Source organism: Schistocerca nitens, chromosome 7 (assembly GCF_023898315.1).
Source record: "Schistocerca nitens isolate TAMUIC-IGC-003100 chromosome 7, iqSchNite1.1, whole genome shotgun sequence".
In the NCBI taxonomy this organism is placed as follows: Eukaryota; Metazoa; Arthropoda; class Insecta; order Orthoptera; family Acrididae; genus Schistocerca; species Schistocerca nitens.
Window position 1 is genome coordinate 247631592 of NC_064620.1, and position 22033 is coordinate 247653624.

The following is a 22033-nucleotide window of genomic DNA, read 5'->3' on the forward strand; positions in this document are numbered from 1 at the left end:
TCATTCTTTCTTAATATATGCCCAATCCAATCCAGCATGGGATACTGCACCCATTTATTGTTTGCGCAGGCGAAACTGGAAGGGAGGTAATTCGTCAGCGCTGGCAAGTGTTCAGCGCGACCTGCCAAGAATAATCAAATACGGCCCGAAAGCTCCGTGGCCGGCTGCAAACAATAATGTAGCATTGTATTCAGAAGGAGAGCTTCTGTAAAGTTTGGAAGGTAGGAGACGAGGTACTGGCAGAAGTACAGCTGTGAGTACCGGGCATGAGTCGTGCTTCGGTAGCTCAGTTGGTAGAGCACTTGCCCGCGAAAGGCAAAGGTCCCGAGTTCGAGTCTCGGTCGGGCACACAGTTTTAATCTGCCAGGAAGTTTCATAGCATTGTATTGTTAAAAAACAAATGGAAAGACTCCAAATAGTGACTGTTTAATAGACGTTGAACTGCTGTTGAGAATGCATGGACTGGACGTGGATACTCAGCCACGATAAAAGCTTACGTATTAATTGTGTTCAAAAATGTGTAATTAACTGATTCTGGGTGCACGGTAATGTGTGGGCTTACGTCATAAAGTTTAGTTGTTTTTTTGTACAAAGTGGAAATAAATATGTTCTGGTGCATTGAATGATATTCCAAGAGTAATGTATTTTTTAAATAAGAAGAGAGAGAGCGAGAGAGTGAAAATTTCCCTTTCCTAGCAGTGAAATCTTCGGAGAAGCGTCCGGTGCTAGCAGAAGACATCGGCACTGCAAGAAAGCAGAACCAGCATTCTTCAACAAGTAAGTCCACGAAAACGCTTAAGCTGTATAGAGAGAGCTTAACATTACACCGGGCCACCGCAAGTTTACGGCATTCTGAGCACTGTACGAGTCTAGAAACCAGAACAATTCAAAATACATTTTGAAAAGCTAAGATCCATGACAAGACCTTTCAGTTTCATCAATACAGCTACGAAAAAGTGAACTGATTTATGTTAGTGAGGCTTGCATCTACCGTACACAAAGAGAGAACGTATGTCACGTCTTCGCCAAACCATCAATAAATACTTGAGTTTCCCGTGCATCCATAGCATAACTATATTATCTATGGATTGGTGTTTTATTCCGCTCGGTCTCGCACCAGATTCGAGCTCGACACAGACATGTTCTGTCATGTTAAGTTGTTTCAAAATAATGCTTTTTCTGTCAACTTATGCTCGGAGCAAACCAATTTTATCGAAACAATGGAGTTTCATTCTGCTCGGTCACGGACAGGATTACGACTCGGCATAGATACTGACATATTTAACATACCACAGTATGAAACAGTTTCAAGGGTTTCAAAATCTTATTTACAAGCGTGGGCAAGTAGCACCAAAATTAAAACTTCGTTTCTAAGTAACTGTCATACTCCGGAATGACATGTCTGCTTTATACACACTAACAAACAGTAAAATAGCGCAAAATATTTGCAATGGAAAAATAATAAAAGAGTGAAAAACATTGAATTAAATTACCGATTCCTCTTATATAATAGGTTCATGTGTTCACGAACAGTAATCATGTTAAAAAAACGCAAGTAAAACTATAGCTTTTAAATAAACAACATTAGACTTAGAGTGGCAGTTTTCATACTAAGAAAGTGAGACAATAAATGAAATCTCGACTTCGGAGTCAGCATTTTTTTCTATAATTTCTTGAGAGCAATAATGAAACAACCATATCATCGACATATTTCTGCCAGTTGCTTGTTTAACAGATCAAGATTCCTTAAGATCGAAATACATGTAAGCCGTAAATGTGTACAGTAGTGGGAACCACGTATCCAAGTGTGTTAATTGTGTAGCCTGTTACCCACAATGACTACTTTAGTGTCTCTAGAAATTAGCTTGTTTGATACCTCATTGCAGGATGGATATTAACCATTGTGAATTTCTAATGAGATGTAGGAACTACTTTATCTCCGTTATTTATAAAGTTTGCTCCCATTCAACTCGTGTCGTTGGTTTCTTGAGCCACGGCGTTACGAAAATGCGTGCAGGATTACTTTATGAATCGTAAGTTTTGCTCGGCAGTGTTGCCGTTCAAAAGTAATTCCACTTCTTCCATAACTAGACATTTGCGACGTAAGTATCCTAATTCTAAAGTTAATTAAATTGAAACTCGGTCGATATCAATTTTATGCTTGTATAATGTGACAAAATCAGTTCAACTTTAACAGCAGCTATTCAAGGTTACCCTGTATCATTGACTGTTTGTAAAGACGAACAACGTGTGCAAGATATTCCCAGCACTTCTGTCAGTTCATTTATGTATGGATGTGGCAGACAAACAAAAATTACAGGATTTACGCCAAGATCAGTGCTTCATCCAAAGGAGCCAAGATGGACGAAGAGATTTCAAGACTTTCTCTTAAGCAATGTATTTGGTGCAGGAAATACGAACCTGCCAAGGCTCCTTGCCAAAAACTTCGTACTCTCGCACCTCTTCGGATTTATGTGACAATTTTTGTAGTTTACACACTAAACATGATAAAATATATACGCCTGTGCCATCAAAAAACACATACTGTTTCACTGTTCCAAACAGTGCTTCGAAATATTAACTTGTACTGTTTCATTTGTTTCTAAACAGTCAGATGTTTCAGTTTTCCCGCCTCTGATTCCTACTAACAAGATTGTGGCCGCACGACGGGATTTCAGAGACTGTGGACGCGGAATGGTAGTTGGAGCTAGTTGCATGGGCCATTTCATTTCGGAAAAGGTTAGGGAACTCAGTATTCCGAGATCTACAGTGTCAAGAGTGCGCCGAGAATACCAGTTTCCAAGCACTACCTCTAAGCATGGACGGCGCAAAGGCCGACTACCTTTGCTTAACAACCGACTGCAGCATAGAGCTAACAGACAAGCAACACTGTGTTAAGTAAACGCAGAAATCACCGCAGCCGGTGCACTATTTGTAATAAAAGTGCACATTTGTACCAATGTTTACGTTTACATGACACATTGTGTACTTCATGAATGCATCTCACTCTAAGTAAACGCTGCAGCTCGATAACTGTGAGGCAAAGACAAGGAATGAATATAGTTTGTGAGGTAACGGGTGAGTTTTGGCGCCCTGGAAATATTATATGTTCGGAATTGGGGCGGCCGTACAGGCGCTCGTCAAAGCCAGGGCCCGGCAGCAAACACGTGGTTGCAAACTTTAGCCGGGCGAGAGGGGTAGCCTGGTCCAGCCGCTTGGATGGGAATTCCGCTGTGACGAGGACGGTGCTTTGTGTCGATGAAGGAGATGACTATGCCGGGAGTGCCAAAGATGGCGGCCTTTGTGAGGCCTTAATGGCAGACATTTCACTGTTCGTACAGTAATTAATAGTAGCCAGATGACTCATGATACCTCAAAAACAAACATGTACATTACTATTATTTGCACGATGAATCTGACGGTGTAATCAGATTTTCAATATCTTTATTAGTTCAACGTTTAGTATCCGACGGTAAATTGTACAAGTAACACCTAGCAACGCATTTCCAAAATATAATCGCTTCATCCGATTTTGTCGATCGCCATGTCTTTAGAAAGCTATTAGTGTAAACCTAAATTGGTATGAATTACAAGCATGTAACTTAAATATTGCAGGAGTTATTGGAGGTCAAAGTGGCAGATTACAATCGATCGCGTCAGTTACACGAAAAAACGGTAGCAGCATTCTTATAAATATATTTATTCATCTATGTCTTTGTTTATATCCGATATATACTACTCGTGAAGAAATTGGTTAAGTATTTACTGTGTGTTAGAAAGCACAGAGACATTAGGCTCCTGGCCTACCTTTTGCTTCTTTTCTTTTGATATATCTTTATTTAATGGTTTATGTATTTAATAATGGGCGTAAGAGCGTGTTTATGGTCCAGCCGAAGGAGTATTTAGTTAATTTCAAATATTTAAATGTAAATCCGGTATTTCATATGTGTTTCAATATGTCTGTGGGTGCAAGTTCCTAAGAGAGACGTATAGAGGTTAGGGGAGGAGCGTCGTTTCCGGAGAGTGCGGCAGTGCTGGACAGTCGCACAGGACACGGGAATGAGTGCTGGACGCGGACAGTACAGCGCGACGGACGCACAGTCGGCGGAAAGACTTGGACAGTGGAGCAGTTTGCTCGTGGTCGCGGAGGATAGAAATATTTCTGAGTGCCGACCTATTCTCTTGTGTGATTTCCGTGGCTTCTGCAGTGAAGACGTAGTGTGCGTTTAGAAGTGAATATCTCGCGAGCTATGTTGTTGTTCATAACTAATTACGTGCAGTTGGAGTCTATTGTTTCCATGTTATTCAGCTTGTATTTCATTTAATTGCTGTACCATCGACACCAATAACTGTTTTTCAGAAATGTACGGCATCCTCAAAAGTACTTCTACTATTGTACTCATCGTTTAAAGTCGTTAAGATAGAACCTGCAGATTTTATTTAACTGGAATCTTTCATTTATAAATGTCTATATTAAGTTCAAAATTCGCAATTGCCGAGTGATAGGAACCTTCGACCATTCAATTCATGTGTCTATTCATATTGTATACTGTAGACTCAGCAGTATTTGGCTCGTAATGCGGCAGCTACGTATCCCATTCCCTAGACAACGAAACCAGAAAAAGATCTTAATATTGCAACTTTGAGTCGGAGGGTGCGTAGTTAGTTGAAAGCCCGCAAGTAGCAGTCACTGGACGGCTCTTACATACATATCTCGTAACCAGACTGTACGTAATTTTATATTTACATTAAAAATTACAAATGTATGTGAATAGTACTTTAATACTATAATATCCGAAAACTGTAGTGATTTTTATATAATAAATATTATTACAATGTACTCCAAACGTTCTTATTAGGACATGCTTTACAGGTAGGTTTTTCATTTATTCTATCATAGCAAGCAGCTTTTATTGTAAGATGCTTGATGTGTTAAAAAGATATATAATATATGACATGAGTTCTCATGGAAGGCGGAAGGTGGGGGGGTGGGGGCGTCTTTAGGGATGGAATGGTACATAGATGTGACTATATTACACTACATCATAGATGAATATGTAGATATATATATCCAAACATGTGCCAAATAAGTAAGAGTATGTGTCATACAACATGCAGCAGACATGAAGTGTTATCTACCACTTCTACATACACACAACAACAAATTTACAGTGTCCATGTTATATATATATATATATATATATATATATATATATATATATATATATATATATATATAAATTGTTTCGAACGTCTTCCTGTCGGGACACCTTCGTTCTGGAAATCTGTCTCGATACAAACGTACCGCGCCACGGCTATTTCCCCGTGCTAATCCATACATCAAATGGGCATCTGCCAACTCCGCATTTGTAAACATTGCACTGACTGCAAAACCACGTTCGTGATGAACACTAACCTGTTGATGCTACGTACTGATGTGCTTGATGCTAGTGCTGTAGAACAATGAGTCGCATGTCAACACAAGCACCGAAGTCAACATCACCTTCCTTCAATTGGGCCAACTGGCGGTGAATCGAGGAAGTACAGTACATACTGACGAAACTAAAATGAGCTCTAACAAGGAAATTAAGCGTTTCCGGACACATGTCCATATAACATCTTTTCTTTATTTGTGTGTGAAGAATGTTTCCCGAAAGTTTGGCCGTACCTTTTTGTAACAACCTGTACATAAACAATACATTCTACAAATAGTCATACATCGAAGAATATCTGTTTATGAAAGCAATGTACAACTGGACGGAAAGAATATGCTGTATATTGAAACTATTGGAAAAACGAGAACCTTAGTTCAAAATGAGATTTATGGATATATCTTTTTAATAGAAAGACAATGAGAAGTACGAATATATCTCTTCAGAGGAAAGACATTGACTCACAAGTGTCACGGCAGACTGGTGGATGTAATACTCTGCTTTAGAGAACTGTGGTATGTAGATGTGACTACGTTACACTACATCATAGATGAATATGTAGATATATATATCCAAGCATGTGCCAAATAAATAGCAGTATGTGTCAAGCAACATATAAACATGAAGTGCATACCACTTTGAAATGAAGATAGCAATGACAGTGCATTTTAAAGTAAAACTTGCAAATGGCATCATGAGAGACAAAAAATATGAGTTGACATACTCACAACAAAATATTTTAGGTAGTTTTTATACTATAATGACTGCAATATGAATATTTCGGTATACATAACTATCACACAATGACACCACTCTACTGTGTACATCTGAACAATAATTTGTAGAATAGCAAATCACTGATCCATAGTTGTTCAAGACGGGAATGTGTAATTTCAATCAGGAAATATGCCAGATAGTGACACAGTTAAAATTCACTCACAATTAAGAACCACAAAGTTGGTTCACATGAAATACACTATAAAAACACAAGGATAAGCTGTGCAGTACCTCAGAAGAAAAGGAAAATTCAAGCAGCATGGAATGCATGCTTTACAGTCTAGTAGAAGAACATCAGCAATGCACTTAAAGAGTCACTTATGTAGGTACTAGTGACATAACCAATGTGAACGAAAGGTATTTGTTATACAGCTCAGATAAGAAAAAGACAAATGTGTATATGAAAATGTTGATCATATGGGATCAATTTTATAAAAAATTTAAGGATGAACTACTTAAAATATATGTATATCATATTCTTATTCAAAGGACTGTATAATGTAAACACAAACTGGACTGTGATGACCTAAATGAAGTATGTACATTGTTATATTTATTCTATTTCAGATGCATTGTGACATGAGGTCTCACAAGAATGAAGACATCACTGTAGCTAAGTAAGTGTAGAATATGTTCTGTATAATTAAGTGGTACAGATGTAACAAACAGAGACATAAGTGAAAAATACTGAGATCAAATCATTATGTGGAATGAAATCTTATTAAAAGAATTGTAAGGTTATAGGGCATTTCTTACTCGATTACAAAGATTGATAAAAAAAATGCATTTTAGAAAAAAAGGGGAATCATATAGGAAGCCTAGTTGACATAATCACAGAACCATAAAAATATATGCTTTGTTAGAATGTGGACAAAATATTGAATTACAGTCCAAGGTAAAAATCGAATAACTGAGATAATGCACTACATGTCATATAAGCTCAAGAAATATTACTCAGGACATAAATCTATTATATCTTGCCTTAGTCAATCTTGCACTGGACTCGCATTCGGGAGGACGACGGTTCAATCCCGCGTCCGGCCATCCTGATTTAGGTTTTCCGTGATTTCCCTAAATCACTCCAGGCAAATGCCGGGATGGTTGCTTTCAAAGGGCACGGCCGACTTCCTTCCCCGTCCTTCCCTAATCCGATGAGACCGATGACCTCGCTGTCTGGTCTCCTTCCCCAAACCAACCAACCAACCAACCAACCAACCAACTACTCAATCTTGCAACATACATAGATATATGGATGCCTTGTAAGCATTTATCTATGTCATACACTGCTTCAGTATATCTTGTGATACAACATGGGAAAATCGTATTGATGTCGTGTTACTTACACCTTTTGCTCGTTTAGGTTATGACACTAGCACCTTTGTTTGAAGCACACTGCTGATATTCCTCTATCATATCGTATAGCATGCACTTCGTGCTGTCTGCAGTTTCCTTTGCCTTGTGTTCCTGCTTTGTTTTATAAATAGTTTATTTTATGTGAACCAACCTAAACAATTCTTAGCCTTTCTGCTACATGACTCAATGCCAAGACACACGTCACAGGGTTGGATCATATACGATAGTTACCTACAAACACTTGTAAATCAAACTAATTTGTTTCACATACATAACAAATACCACCACAGATTAGAGCTGTTTCTTATGCAAAGGGAAGCAAAAAAAAAAAAAATGTTGAATTTAACACCACCTTGTTGTAGGGAAGCTAATATTGAGAGTGGATTTTAAATGTATCAGTGCATGATATATTTCCTTGCTGAAACTATACATTGTCATCTTGATCGTCTACACGGAAGTGCTTTGCCATTTTATGAATTATTGTTCACATATGAAACAATAGAACATTGCCATCATGTTACAGTTGTGCATCCCTTTTTTATATAGTCATGTCATTGTTATTACTATATAAGAGATACCCAACATATTTTTCAGTGAAAATGTTCGCTTGGATTTTTTGTCTTACATTATTGTACTGGTATGTTTTTACTGTAAAATGAGCTCCTATTCTTATCTATATTACAAAATAATATACTCTTCATGTTTATGTATTTTGTGTCATGTACTTATTTGGCGTATACCTTGATGTGTCTATGTATATACCATATTCATCTGTGATAGTTTGTAACATATTCACTGTTACTTCTCACATTCCTCTAAAGCAGAGTATTACATTTGACTGTCTGTAGTAACTTTTGTGAGTTTATGTCTTTCCAGTGAAAAAATATGTTCACACTCCGCATTTTGAACTGCACTTCTTATTTTTCCATCAGTGTCACTATATAGCATGTTCTTCCCATGCAGTTACTCATTGCCTTCTTGAATAGCTATACTTCAATGCTTTAATGTTTCTAAAATGTATTTTATTAATAAACTGTACATTAATGTTATCTGCTGAAACTACATACTTCAATAATCAATTTTCAGAAAAAAAAGAAAAATTTAACAGAAAGTTGGTAGACGTGTTTCTATATCTGAAAGATGATATCTGTTCAAAGTTCACATTATTCACATAAGAGTGGCACTAGCAGCGCCGCTATGAGTATGAAAATCAGGTTTGCTTTCAGTACACATTACAACTGTCATGAGGCTTTGTTACCTTCGATATTGGATGTGGTGAGATAATATTAGTCAAGAATGGCTTAGGCGAGAAAGACGCCATTATCAACACCTCACTGAGTTTCAATGAGGTCGTGTAAAAAGGCAACGAGAAGTCGGATGTTCCTTCTGCGATTTTACAGAACGACGTGGCAGGAATGTAGCCACGATAGTCTGCATGAGTGCTGACAGCAATGCTCGCGAAAATGTACAATCACTAGCAGACCGGGCTCCGGACGGCGGCGTGACATTACCGGAAGGGGAGACCATTGTGTTTGGCATCTGACTCTGGCTCATTGCACTGCATCTGCAGCAGCAGTTTGAGCAGCAACTGCCACTATAGTGACACAAAGAAGTATTACAAATCGGTTACTTCAAGGGCAGCTCCGAGTCAGACGCCTTGTAACGTGCATTCTACTGATCCCAAACCCAAAGCGACTTCAGTGGTGTCAAGCGAGAGCTCATTGGAAGCCTGTTGTATTTTCTGCTGAAATCTGGTTCTGCATCGATGCCATTGACTGCCGTATGTTGTTTTGACGGAGGCCAGTTGAAGGCCTCAGACCAACCTGTCTGCGTGCTAGACACACTGAACTTACAGCTGCAGTTGTGGACTGGAGTGCGATTTTGGATGACAGAAGGAGCACTCTCGTCGTTATCCCAAGCACCCTGACTACAAATATGTACTTCAGTCTGGTGACTGGACGGGCTGTGCTGCCATTCATGAAGAGCATTACAAGTGGTGTTTCCCAACGGCATAACGCTCGCCCACATACCGCTGTAGTGACCCAACGTGCTCTACAGAGTGTCGGCACGTTGCCTCTGCCTGCTCGAGCACCAGATCAGTCTCGAGTCGAGCACATGTGGGACATTATCGGACGACAACTCCGGCGTCATTCACAACCAGCAGTAACTAGCCGTTCCTATATTGTGCCACCAAGTGCAACAGGCATGGCACTCCAGACCATTAACTGATACCCGGCGCCTGTACAACACGATGCAAGCATGCACGTTGAAACTGTGCCATTCGACATTCTGGTGGTTACACTGCTAACTAATGTAGCAGCATTTTATATTTGCAGTGGCTTATCTCGAGCTTACATTAGCCTGTGATATCGCAATGTTAAACATTTCAATATGTTATCCAAACACTTATGTTCCCAAAATTTAAGTACTCTATGTTAATTTTTTTTGACGCTGCCATTTTTTCCAACGTATACGCTCATCCCTCCCCATAACCGCCCGCCCTCCTCCCACCTTCTTTCAGGACTCATTTCATATGTTATACAACTTACAGATATATGAAGCTTGTTACAGAAGAAACTGCTTGTTGTGACGGAATAAATAAAAAACCCACCCGCAAAGAATTCCCTAACAAGAAGTTTCGGGGTATATTGTAAAAATATAAAAATATTATAAAAACATTATAGTTTTTCGAATGGTGTAGTATTAAATGACTATTTACAAAAGATTGTAATTTTAAATGTAAAAATACAATTATTTACAGGCTGGCTATAAGACATCTACGTAAAGACCATCTACTGACTGCAACTATGTGCAAGCGTTGCCTTTGCCTCACTGTTACCCAGCTGCAGAGTTTACTTGGACTGAGATTTATTCATGAAGTACACAACATGTCACGTAAACGTATACATTTATTCAAATGTGCATTTTTACCATACATCGCGCATTTTAAGAACTGACAAATCTCAGTCATGTGTGAACATACCCATTTGTACAGCGTACTTTTATCTGCGTATGGTTTTATTTTTGACAGACCTATGTATAATGAGTTGTATTATATATTCCCTACGATAATGACCACATGGAATAAGTGATAAATTCATAAAGGAACACAATTTATTATTAAAAAAATGTTCAATGTATTAAAACATATAATTTTTCTTTCGTTATTTGTAATATGTAACAAAAATTTTTCTTACAAATCATGATGGTAGTTTTATACTGTGTGCATGCATCGTGTTACAAATAAGAGGATGACAAGCTGAACAGTCGAAACCGGTTTTCAGTAAGAAATGTTAATAGATATGATCTTGGTTATGAGAAGCTTTTCTCATTTTACTTTTATTAAACGTCTTTGAGCCACAACGGAATTAAGCAGTCACGATATCCGCACAACGCGCTTTGTTCACCTCGTTTCACGGCGCACACAAGCAGAATATGGCACTGTTCGACATTGTCAGCGGATACAGACACATAAAGCAACATAAAATGAGTGGAATGAGAGGCCGTAGAAAAATGAATGACGTCGTTGTACGGAGTAATACAGCATAAGACTGCTACGTTCTTGTTTCCATTCACTTCTTTTTGTTATCTGCCAAATTAGAAAATGTAAACTAATTGAAATCCGATATTAACGTGTCGGAAGGAGTAAGCAATGCCTGTGTAGGACTTCAAAATACTTTATTAAGCCCATTTACTTGTCGTAATTTAAGATTTACTACTGTCCTAAGATTTTATTTAAACCGAAATATCTAACGTTTTAAACCATGTGTATTCTTTCCGTTTCAGGAAATGGTAAATTATTTACTTTTTAAGACTGCAGATCAAGAGCCGTAGGATACATAGATGTAAAACATTTGCTAGTAACAAAATACTGTGGTTTTCAGATAAGAGTTGTAATAAGAAATAGTTTTTCGAAAAGGAGTTTCTATGTCAGATATAAGTAGTTGTGGAGGTGCATTGGAGATTATGAAATGGAAAAATATAGGTAAAGAAACACATTTGATGGTAATTCATAGCAACAAGAGGGAAATACTGGTTGCTTGAAAACGCAGTACGGGCCGCCATCGTGGACCATACCTTTTGTACATTGTGGGCCAGCAGGATGTAGCGATGGTCTGGAGACATGGAAAACCGCACTGGATTGAGCCGCTTCTGTAACAAGATAACAGATGCCGTGTGTTAGCATTATAAAGAACCATCACATGTTGTTATCTCCTATGCCATACTTGACAGTTCATTTTTTTAAATTTTATGTTCTGTAACTTTGACTGTAAGTAAGACTAATTTTTATAATTATGTGGCAGTGTGAGGTAGACAAGCAGTGTCACTACCGCAGACCAAATCCAAGCACAAGGCGATTTCGTCGCTAAGATTGTTTCGCCTCTCTTGATATACAGGGTGTTACAAAAAGGTACGGCCAAACTTTCAGGAAACATTCCTCACACACAAAGAAAGAAAATATGTTATGTGGACATGTATCTGGAAACGCTTACTTTCCATGTTAGAGCTCACTTTATTACTTCTCTTCAAATCTCATTAATCATGGAATGGAAACACACGGCAACAGAACGTACCAGCGTGACTTCAAACACTTTGTTACAGGAAATGTTCAAAATGTCCTCCGTTAGCGAGGATAGATGCATCCACCCTCCGTCGCATGGAATCCCTGATGCGCTGATGCAGCCCTGGAGAATGGCGTATTGTATCACAGCCGTCCACAATACGAGCACGAAGAGTCTCTACATTTGGTACCGGGGTTGCGTAGACAAGAGCTTTCAAATGCCCCCATAAATGAAAGTCAAGAGGGTCGAGGTCAGGAGAGCGTGGAGGCCATGGAATTGGTCCGCCTCTACCAATCCATCGGTCACCGAATCTGTTGTTGAGAAGCGTACAAACACTTCGACTGAAATGTGCAGGAGCTCCATCGTGCATGAACCACATGTTGTGTCGTACTTGTAAAGGCACATGTTCTAGCAGCACAGGTAGAGTATCCCGTATGAAATCATGATAACGTGCTCCATTTAGCGTAGGTGGAAAACATGGGGCCCAATCAAGACATCACCAACAATGCCTGCCCAAACGTTCACAGAAAATCATTGTTGATGACGTGATTGCACAATTGCGTGCGGTTTCTCGTCAACCCACACATGTTGATTGTGAAAATTTACAATTTGATCGCTTTGGAATGAAGCCTCATCCGTAAAGAGAACATTTGCACCGAAATGAGGATTGACACATTGTTGGAAGAACCATTCGCAGAAATGTACCCGTGGAGGCCAAATAGCTGCTGATAGTGCCTGCACACGCTGTACATGGTACGGAAACAACTGGTTCTCCCGTAGCACTCTCCATACAGTGACGTGGTCAACGTTACCTTGTACAGCAGAAACTTCTCTGACGCTGACATTAGGGTTATCGTCAACTGCACGAAGAATTGCCTCGTCCATTGCAGGTGTCCTCGTCTTTCTAGGTGTTCCCACTCGCGAGTCATAGGCTGGAATGTTCCGTGCTCCCTAAGACGTCGATCAATTGTTTCGAACGTCTTCCTGTCGGGACACCTTCGTTCTGGAAATCTGTCTCGATACAAACGTACATCAAATGGACATCTGCCAACTCCGCATTTGTAAACATTGCACTGACTGCAAAACCACGTTCGTGATGAACCCTCACGTGTTGATGCTACGTACTGATGTGCTTGATGCTAGTACTGTAGAGCAGTGAGTCGCATGTCAACACAAGCACCGAAGTCAACATTACCTTCCTTCAATTGGGCCAACTGGCGGTGAATCGAGGAAGTACAGTACATACTGACGAAACTAAAATGAGCTCTAACATGGAAATTAAGCGTTTCCGGACACATGTCCATATAACATCTTTTCTTTATTTGTGTGTGAGGAATGTTTCCTGAAAGTTTGGCCGTACCGTTTTGTGGCACCCTGTATAGAGTGTGTCAGTAGAAATGGTAAGCATTCATGAAGATGACAGGAACGATCATTTTAACAAAAAAAAAAAAAAACTTGATATGGACATATGCCCTACAAGATACAACACATTTAATGCGCAGTATTATTTATTTTCTGTTATATGCAATACTTTGTCAGGTTTACGTAACTAACGTGTACAACAGTTAGTAAACATTCCAACGTGGGTTTTATAAAGTATCGGTTTAAAAATACGTGTTCTAAACACATTGACTTCTACACATTATCGCACATGTCTCATTGCAACTGTTGTTCGCAACTGAGGTTCGAATTTCGCACCCTCCACTGCAATACCCTTGCCAGAACACTGTGTAGCTTGTCTGAGTGCTTCTGCACGTTCCATAATGACGGTAGCAGCGTTCACGATGCCACCAAGGAGTTCATCTCGCGTATGCGCCATTCGTTTGTAGACCTCAGATTTCATCCACCTCCATAAACAAAAGTAGAATAGCGTAAGATGTATAGATCTTTGCGCCGAATTAAGTTTACTACCTCTTACTATTCAGCGACTGTGGTAAGTGGGTAGAGATGTTCCCCATCACTTCTGATAAAATGTGGAGGATCTCCTTCATGCTGCAAGTACATTGCAGTCTGTGTGGCTATATGAACGTCCTCTTGATCTTCAACAAACGAATTTCTCCAAAAAATGCAAGTAATTCTCTCCCGCCATTCGCTCTTCTAAAATGACCATTCAGTAAGTTACCGATTATGCTGCACCAAACGTTGATCAGGAAACGAACTTGGAAATTAGTTTTAAATGTAGCGTGCGGATTTTCCTGCGACCATCGTTGATTATTACGTATGCTGCTGACTTTGCAAAAACAGACATAATGCCTGATGGGAAACCTCAATCACTGGTTATATAATGTTAATTATAATCCGACTTGATTGCAAAAATGTTTATTCACATGCCCGGTTTCGGTTCCTCTAGTACCATAATCATATATGCAATTTTGGTTACAGGAGTCACCCGTCCACACACAACAACCTTCACATGCTGCGTTACTTTGGCTTTTGATTGCTCCTATTACTTCATTTATCTGTAACAGCGGAAGCCACATTCTGGACGTATCACAGTTGTAGAATTTAGATTCGCGGCTTTTCGTAATTCATAATGGGCTTAACGAACAAATGGTGTAACGGCACGTGTTCTGGCCCTGATCGACGTTTTTGTTTACACTGTTCCTTCTTCATATTCTCTCATACTCATTCTCGATGTGTATTTTATAACTATAATCGTTATAAGCGTTCACGATATTAGAATTTTTTGTAATAAGTATTCACACATTGTGTTCCTTTAGTTCTCTGCATGCGTATGTTTTCACTGATATTGAAACCATCACTGCATTTGCAGTTTACGTCTCATATAAGTTTATTCCAAATTGTTGTAATGTTTTTACACTCCACGTAATCTTCCGTAATCCATTGGTTACCTTTCCCATAGCCATAACTTTTCCATTTTGAAGTAGATTGGATTAATGTCTTTTCTCTCAGGGTATGAGGTGACTTTGTCACGGCATGAGTCTACGAGATGCGGGACTGTTGGACAGTGAGAATCCATTGAGCCAATTATTCCTGAACGTTGATCCATTTCAGAGCTATAAAAGGGCCAGTTAATGCTCATAAGGTATTGGCTTCGTCCGGTAATACTGACTCTAAGGACCTCATTGTCGACGGGACTTTAAACCCTAACTTCCTTAATCCAATAGTAGAGTATTGATGGTGCTCAGTAAAAAACTGAAAGCAATGAAGCTTCGTTCAACTACCAGTAAGAAATGAAGTAAAAGAGTAAAAGCAAAAAAGTTTCAAAGTGAAGCACGCCTGTAGCAGAGTCTCTTTATCTTTTCAGTATTTACCGGCAGTACCGTACGATAAACTAACGTGAATTGTAATAGTTGTGCCTCTGACTTTCGAATATGGTTAGAACGACTTTCTGGTAGCACCACATTTTTAACTTACAATTTTTTTTTTACAGTAGTATATTTTAGAGAAACGTAAAAGTAGTAGGAACAGACTCCCAACTGTTAGTCGTAGTGTACTATTCTACATCTATATCTACAGCTACAGTTACACTCTGCAAGCCACATTGCGGTGTAGATGTGTGTGGCGGAGGACACTTTCTGTACGACCGTCAGTTCTCCCCTTCCCTGTTGCCCTTGCGTATGGTTCGTGTGAAGGACGACTGCCGCTAAGCCTCCGTGTGGGCTTGAGTCTCTCTGATACTACGTTCATGTTCTTTTTGCGAGATACATGTAGAAGGGAACATTACAATTGTTGATTCTTCGAGGAACACACCTTCGGAGCTTTAGCAATAAACCACACCGTTATGCAGAACATTTCTCTTGCAGCGTCTGCCGTAAGAGTTTGTTGACCTTCTCTGTGATGTTTTCATGCTTAGTAATTGAATCTGTAACGAAACGCCGGCCGCGGTGGCCGAGCGGCTCTAGGCGATACAGTCTGGAACCGCGCTACCGCTACGGTCGCAGGTTCGAATCCTGCCTCGGGCATGGATGTGTGTGATGTCCTTAGGTTATTTAGGTTTAAGCAGTTTTAAGTTCTAGGGGACTGATGACCTCAGATGTTAAGTCCCATAGTGCTCAGAGCCATTTGAACCATTTTATTTTCTCCATTGATCGAACCTGCTACGGATCCCACACAGATGAACAACATTTTTGAATGGTTCGCTTTGATGATTTGGGTGGTAGGTTTGTAAAATATAATTAAAATATTAAAAAGAATGACAAAATAATTTTGTTACATCACAATTGAAGTGATAAAAATTAGAAATTGCGTATTTGTAAGTTTAAATTTAACCAAAGTTTCCTATACCTATCGTCCATGCACAAAGGCGATTAAAAATTAATTTAGGCATGAGAGATATAAAATTTTGAAATATAGGTTTTCTGAGGTAGTAATAGGAATAAAATATACGAACATCTCTATTTATCTCCCTTTAGTAGAGAATAAATGAGAAGTAAATGTAAAAATATGGCAGTGTACAAATTGTATTACGACCATCTCCCTGGAAATTAAGTCAATATTAAGTACACACTAATATACTCAGTTAAACTGATGTAAGTTTTCAAATTTGTTTGGCAGAAAAAACACATATAATTGCAATGTCGTAAATCAGGATCATAAAATATTGTGCCACATTTTATGAGATCAGTAAATAAGAAAAGTAACGAAACCGTGAAGTAGCAGGAAAGATAGGTGAGGAAAGGAGTCAGTCGAGAAATACTCTACACGGCACTGGACAGAACAATAGAGGAGGGAACATGTAGGGCAGACAAACCTTAGAATGTGTACAACAGATCACTGAGGTTGTTGGGAGTAGAGGATATGCAGAATTGCAAGGTCAGGCCAAGGTGGGAACAAACGGACAGCACCAAATCTGTTGGAAGATGACTTAAAAAGGAAAATGAAGAAAGGAGAGGAAAGGGAAGGTAGCTGCCAGGAAATTTGGTTTCTTAGTGCTTTTCTCACATAAGTCAAACGTGCAGTCGTGAATCTGCTACGGAGGATTTCAGAATGGTTCAAATGGTTCAAATGGCTCTGAGCACTATGGGACTTAACTGCTGAGCTCATCAGTCCCCTAGAACTTAGAACTACTTAAACCTAACTAACCTAAGGACATCACACACATCCATGCCCGAGGCAGGATTCGAACCTGCGACCGTAGTCGTCGCGCGGTTCCAGACTGTAGCGCCTAGAACCGCTCGGCCACTCTGGCCGGCGATTTCAGAATGTTAGAACACAGAGGTATCTGCAAATTAACATTAGAGAAAAGCTTATTTTGTTGTTAAAAGATCTATCTCATAACAATTGTAAGTATGTCGTGATAACTATAGGAAACTTATCGCACAGAAAATCTTTAGATAAGAAAATCCTCAATCATACACATCAATGACGGGGAGATTTTGTTTTCGAACTTTTTCAGCCTGTAATGACATAATCTAGGAGTGCCACAACTGAACTACGTTAGTGCCCACAACTCAAGGACGAAAGCAACTTTTTCATGGCACTGCCAAGTAAAACAATTCGATGAAACTTACACCATACCCAGGAAGAGCTGCTGCCGTATAGCACACAGAGTAACTGAAATAAATGCGCAGTGAAACGAACAGAAATGGCAGTGTTATTAAACAGCCAAAAATCACACACAAGGCACAGAGATTGATGATTGTCACCCGGGCTGTACAAAAAGCAGGACACGGTTCTTAAACGGTTGCCTAATGACCGCATGCTTTACAACGTTATCCTCTGATGGTCACAAGGTTGGTAAAGTTCATGTCCTAGGGCGTGCCGTCCCTCTACCAGGGCGGTTGACAATTGCTGGATCGTCGTTGGTGCGGTATGTATCGCCCCCCCCCCCCCCCCCGACTACCCTCCCCCATACACATACATTCGTGCTCGAAGGGATCTAAGTAGGGGGAACGTGGAGGACAGTCCATTCGTCGAATAGCCCCTCGATCCAAGAGCTTCCGCACGTGCGCCCTTCGATGCGATCACGTTTCTGTTGTCCATAGAAAGGAGATCAGGGCCGATGCACCACTTGGGCAGGAAAACAGTGTCACACTAACTTTGACCAGTGAGTGCATTATGTTCAAAGACTTAGAGGTCTCCCGACATCATAACATCTGATCCATCAAACGATCGTGTCTCACAATGCTGGAATTAACCTTACATGGCGAAACTAAGTAACACGCTATGCACCCAGAAATATCGGAAATGATCGTTTTGGTAGTGCAGATGTTACGGTGCGGGCGACGTAATGTTGTGCGGGCGTGCTGATCACGAAGTCTTTGAACATGGTACACTCACAGGTCAACGTTATTGTGACGCTGTACTCCCTCCCCATGTGAATGTTTTCAGGGGTGCGTGCGATCCTGACTTCTTTTTTATTGATGACAGTGCCCGACTGCATTCCCCCGACTTCAATTCGACCGAGCACGTGTGGAATGCACCAAGGACCGTCCAGCAGCTGCCAACGGTGCTGGAACAGAAATTGAGTGCTTTGTCTCAAGAACTCGTTACCAGTGCTGCGGCCAGCATGGGAGCGTGCTGCAGAGCATGAACTGCCGTTCGTGTTGATCACACACCCTATTAACAACCATGTCTCGCCTCTCTTAATGTCGAGCGTACCATCATAAATCGCGTTGATTTCTGTGAAATTATTGTCCTTGAATAAAAGTGTTATTTCTCTTCGTATTACTCCGTCTTTCATTTAGTTATCTTTCAATATAGCAGTTCCTTCTACATCTACATCCATACTCCGCAAGCCACCTGACGGTGTGTGGCGAAGGGTACCTTGAGTACCTCTATCGGTTCTCCCTTCTATTCCAGTCTCGTATTGATCGTCGAAAGAAAGTTTGTCGGTATGCCTGTGTGTGGGCTGTAATCTCTCTGATTTTATCCTCATGGTCTCTTCGCGAGATATACGTAGGAGGGTGCAATATACTACTTGACTCCTCGGTGAAGGTATGTTCTCGTAACTTCAACAAAAGTCCGTACCGAGCTACCGAGCGTCTCTCTTGCAGAGTCTTCCACTGCTGTTTATCTATCATCTTCGTAACGGTTTCGCGATTACTAAATGATCCTGTAACGAAGCGCGGTGCTCTCCGTTGGATCTTGTCTATCTCTTCTGTCAACCCTATCTAGTACGGATCCCACACCGTTGAGCAGCATTCAAGCAGTGGGCGAACAAGTGTACTGTAACATACTTCCTTTGTTTTCGGACTGCATTTCCTTAGGATTCTTCCAATGAACCTCAGTCTGGCATCTGCCTTACCGACGATTAATTTCATATGATGATTCCATTTTAAATCACTCCTAATGCGTACTCCCAGATAATTTATGGAATTAACTGCTTCCAGCTGCTGACCTGCTATTTTGTAGCTAAATGATAAGGGATCTATCTTTCTATGTATTCGCAGCACATTACACTTGTTTACATTGAGATTCAACTGCCATTCCCTGCACCATGCGTAAATTCGCTGCAGATCCTCCTGCATTTCAGTACAATTTTCATTGTTACAACCTCTCGATATACCACAGCATCATCCGCAAAAAGCCTCAGTGAACTTCCGATGTCATCCACAAGGTCATTTATGTATATTGTGAATAGCAACGGTCCTACGAACCCCCCTGCGACACACCTGAAATCACTCTTACTTCGGAAGACTTCTCTCCATTGAGAATGACATGCTGCGTTCTGTTATCTACGAACTCTTCAATCCAATCACACAATTGGTCTGACAGTCCATATGCTCTTACTTTGTTCATTAAACGACTGTGGGGAACTGTATCAAACGCCTTGCGGAAGTCAAGAAACACGGCATCTACATGGGAACCGTGTGTCTGGCCCTCTGAGTCTCGTGGACGAATAACGCTAGCTGAGTTTCACACGATCGTCTTTTTCGAAACCCATGCTGAAGATTTCTATTCTCCAGAAAATTCATACGTGTTCCAAAATTCTAAAACTGATCGTTGTTAGAGATATAGATCTATTGTTCTGCACATCTGTTCGACGCCCCTTCTTGAAAATGGGGATGACCTGTACCCTTTTCCAATCTTTTGGAATGCTACAATCTTCTAGAGACCTACGGTACACCGCTGGAAGAAGAGGGGCAAGTTCCTTCGCGTACTTTGTGTAAAATCGAACTGGCATCCCATCAGGTCCAGCAGTCTTTTGCTCTTTTGAGAGATTTTCATTTTTTTTCTTTCCCTCTGTCATCTGTTTAGATAGCTACCTTTCTGTCATCTGTGTGAGAATCTAGAGAAAGAACTACAGTGTAGTCTTCCTCTGTGAAACAGCTTTGGAAAAAGCTTCTATGTATGGACCAACTTTCACTGAGCTACGTTACTTAGCACTAGGTATTGCTAAGTAACATATCATGCGGAAGTTAATTTCGTCTTTAACTTTAGCACACCAGTGTATTTTTCAGCAATAAATACTCTGATGCCGTATAGAATTACGTGAGGTCACATCTTTTTTCGAATTGTAGATACTTGCTCTATTAACTTAACATATCATTACACAATCGCTCAGGAACGTTTCTCTCGTGTCAGTAGCAACTTTTCTGTTTGCTTTTGTTCGGATTTAGAAGTGCCAAACGCTTACACACACGAAAATACACAAAACAATTAAGCACCTTACCAGTGCCTCTCGGCATGGTATTCATATATGTATGCGTCAATCCACATCTAGAAATTAATAAGCTCGTGATTTGAGTTACACTGTTACAGAAAAACGCCTCGTGGGAAAACAGTTTCCTGTAGTGCTATATTATACTAATTTTTAGTCACGATGACATCATTAAATAACTTTAGTAACCCTTGTTTACACCTAGAAAAGTCTTACTCGTAACTGATCCTTTCTTCTTTCTGTCTCTACTGATTTCTAAGCATCAGGCTTAAGATACTTTGCTTTTTATATTTTCTTCAGTTTGTTCAGTATCTATTGCAATTCCTTAGTTTGTTATTATTGTAACAATGTTCAGTCACATGTATCGTGTATCTAAAACCACTGCCGCAGGGTCTAAGGCGTCTCGCCGCGTTCGCACAGCTCCCCCCGTCGGAGGTTCGAGTCCTCCCACGGATGTGGATGTGTGTGTTGTCCTTAGCGTAATTTCGTTTAAGTTAGATTAAGTAGCGTGTAAGCCTAGGGACCGCTGATCTCAGCAGTTTGGTCCCATAGGAACTTACCACAAATTTCCAATTTCCAGAAAACCATTAACATTTATGTGGCAAGTAATTATTTCGTAAAATAACCTGTGTAACCAGTAATAAATCCACTCCTACATTTAAGTTTATAGATGGCTTCGATGATATATAATTGCTCATAGTTATAACGATTCTGTTGAAACGAAAGGTTCCGATGAAGAGCTGTGCTAATTTCATTTATAGCCCACCTATGCAATATGCCTCTTTCGCTGGTCTTGCCGCACCCGAGACACTGATTTTTCTATCTGCTTCAAGTTTTGAATTTTAGTAATTTGTAAATTGGTAATCGAAAAATTGGCAACATTTTCTGCTAACATATTTGTCCTTCATTCGTGCGTATCTGCTTCGTGGTGTTATAGTTTGCTCATACCTCCGGAGAAAAATCATAGTGTTTATCAATGGAGTTTAAGGTAAATTCAGGACGCAACCCATGAACTACCAAGTTTACAAAGATGTTTAACTGATCAAGGCTACTTTTGATGCATTTCACTGTCAGAGGCGAATTTCTGGGTGGATTAAAGTTACATACAATAGCAGATAAACCTGTAGCTCTTCTGCAACAGTAATTTACGGAGGTAATACGATAAAACACATTACAATAAAGTTTACCGCGACATGACTCTTATCTGCGCGCCACTTGTGTACACACAGCAGCAATACGATAAGCTACAAGGTAAAGCAGGAAGCGGGCTGCAATAGTCTCGCATGCGGCGGTCCACTACTAATCTTCTCATGGACAACGTCCATAAATATCACGTATTAACT

The 22033-nt window shown here is 40.1% G+C and overlaps 1 protein-coding gene across 1 annotated transcript in view; it reads right to left on the minus strand.

Moving 5' to 3' along the window:
* LOC126195557 (dipeptidyl aminopeptidase-like protein 6) overlaps nt 1–22033 on the minus strand; it is a gene marked incomplete at its 5' end in the record, with an annotated part of 453479 nt that overhangs the window by 170442 nt on the left and 261004 nt on the right. Inside the window, one exon of the mRNA XM_049934181.1 lies at nt 11640–11714. Coding sequence (XP_049790138.1) covers nt 11640–11714 — 75 coding nt within the window. The remainder of the gene's footprint in view (nt 1–11639; nt 11715–22033) is intronic.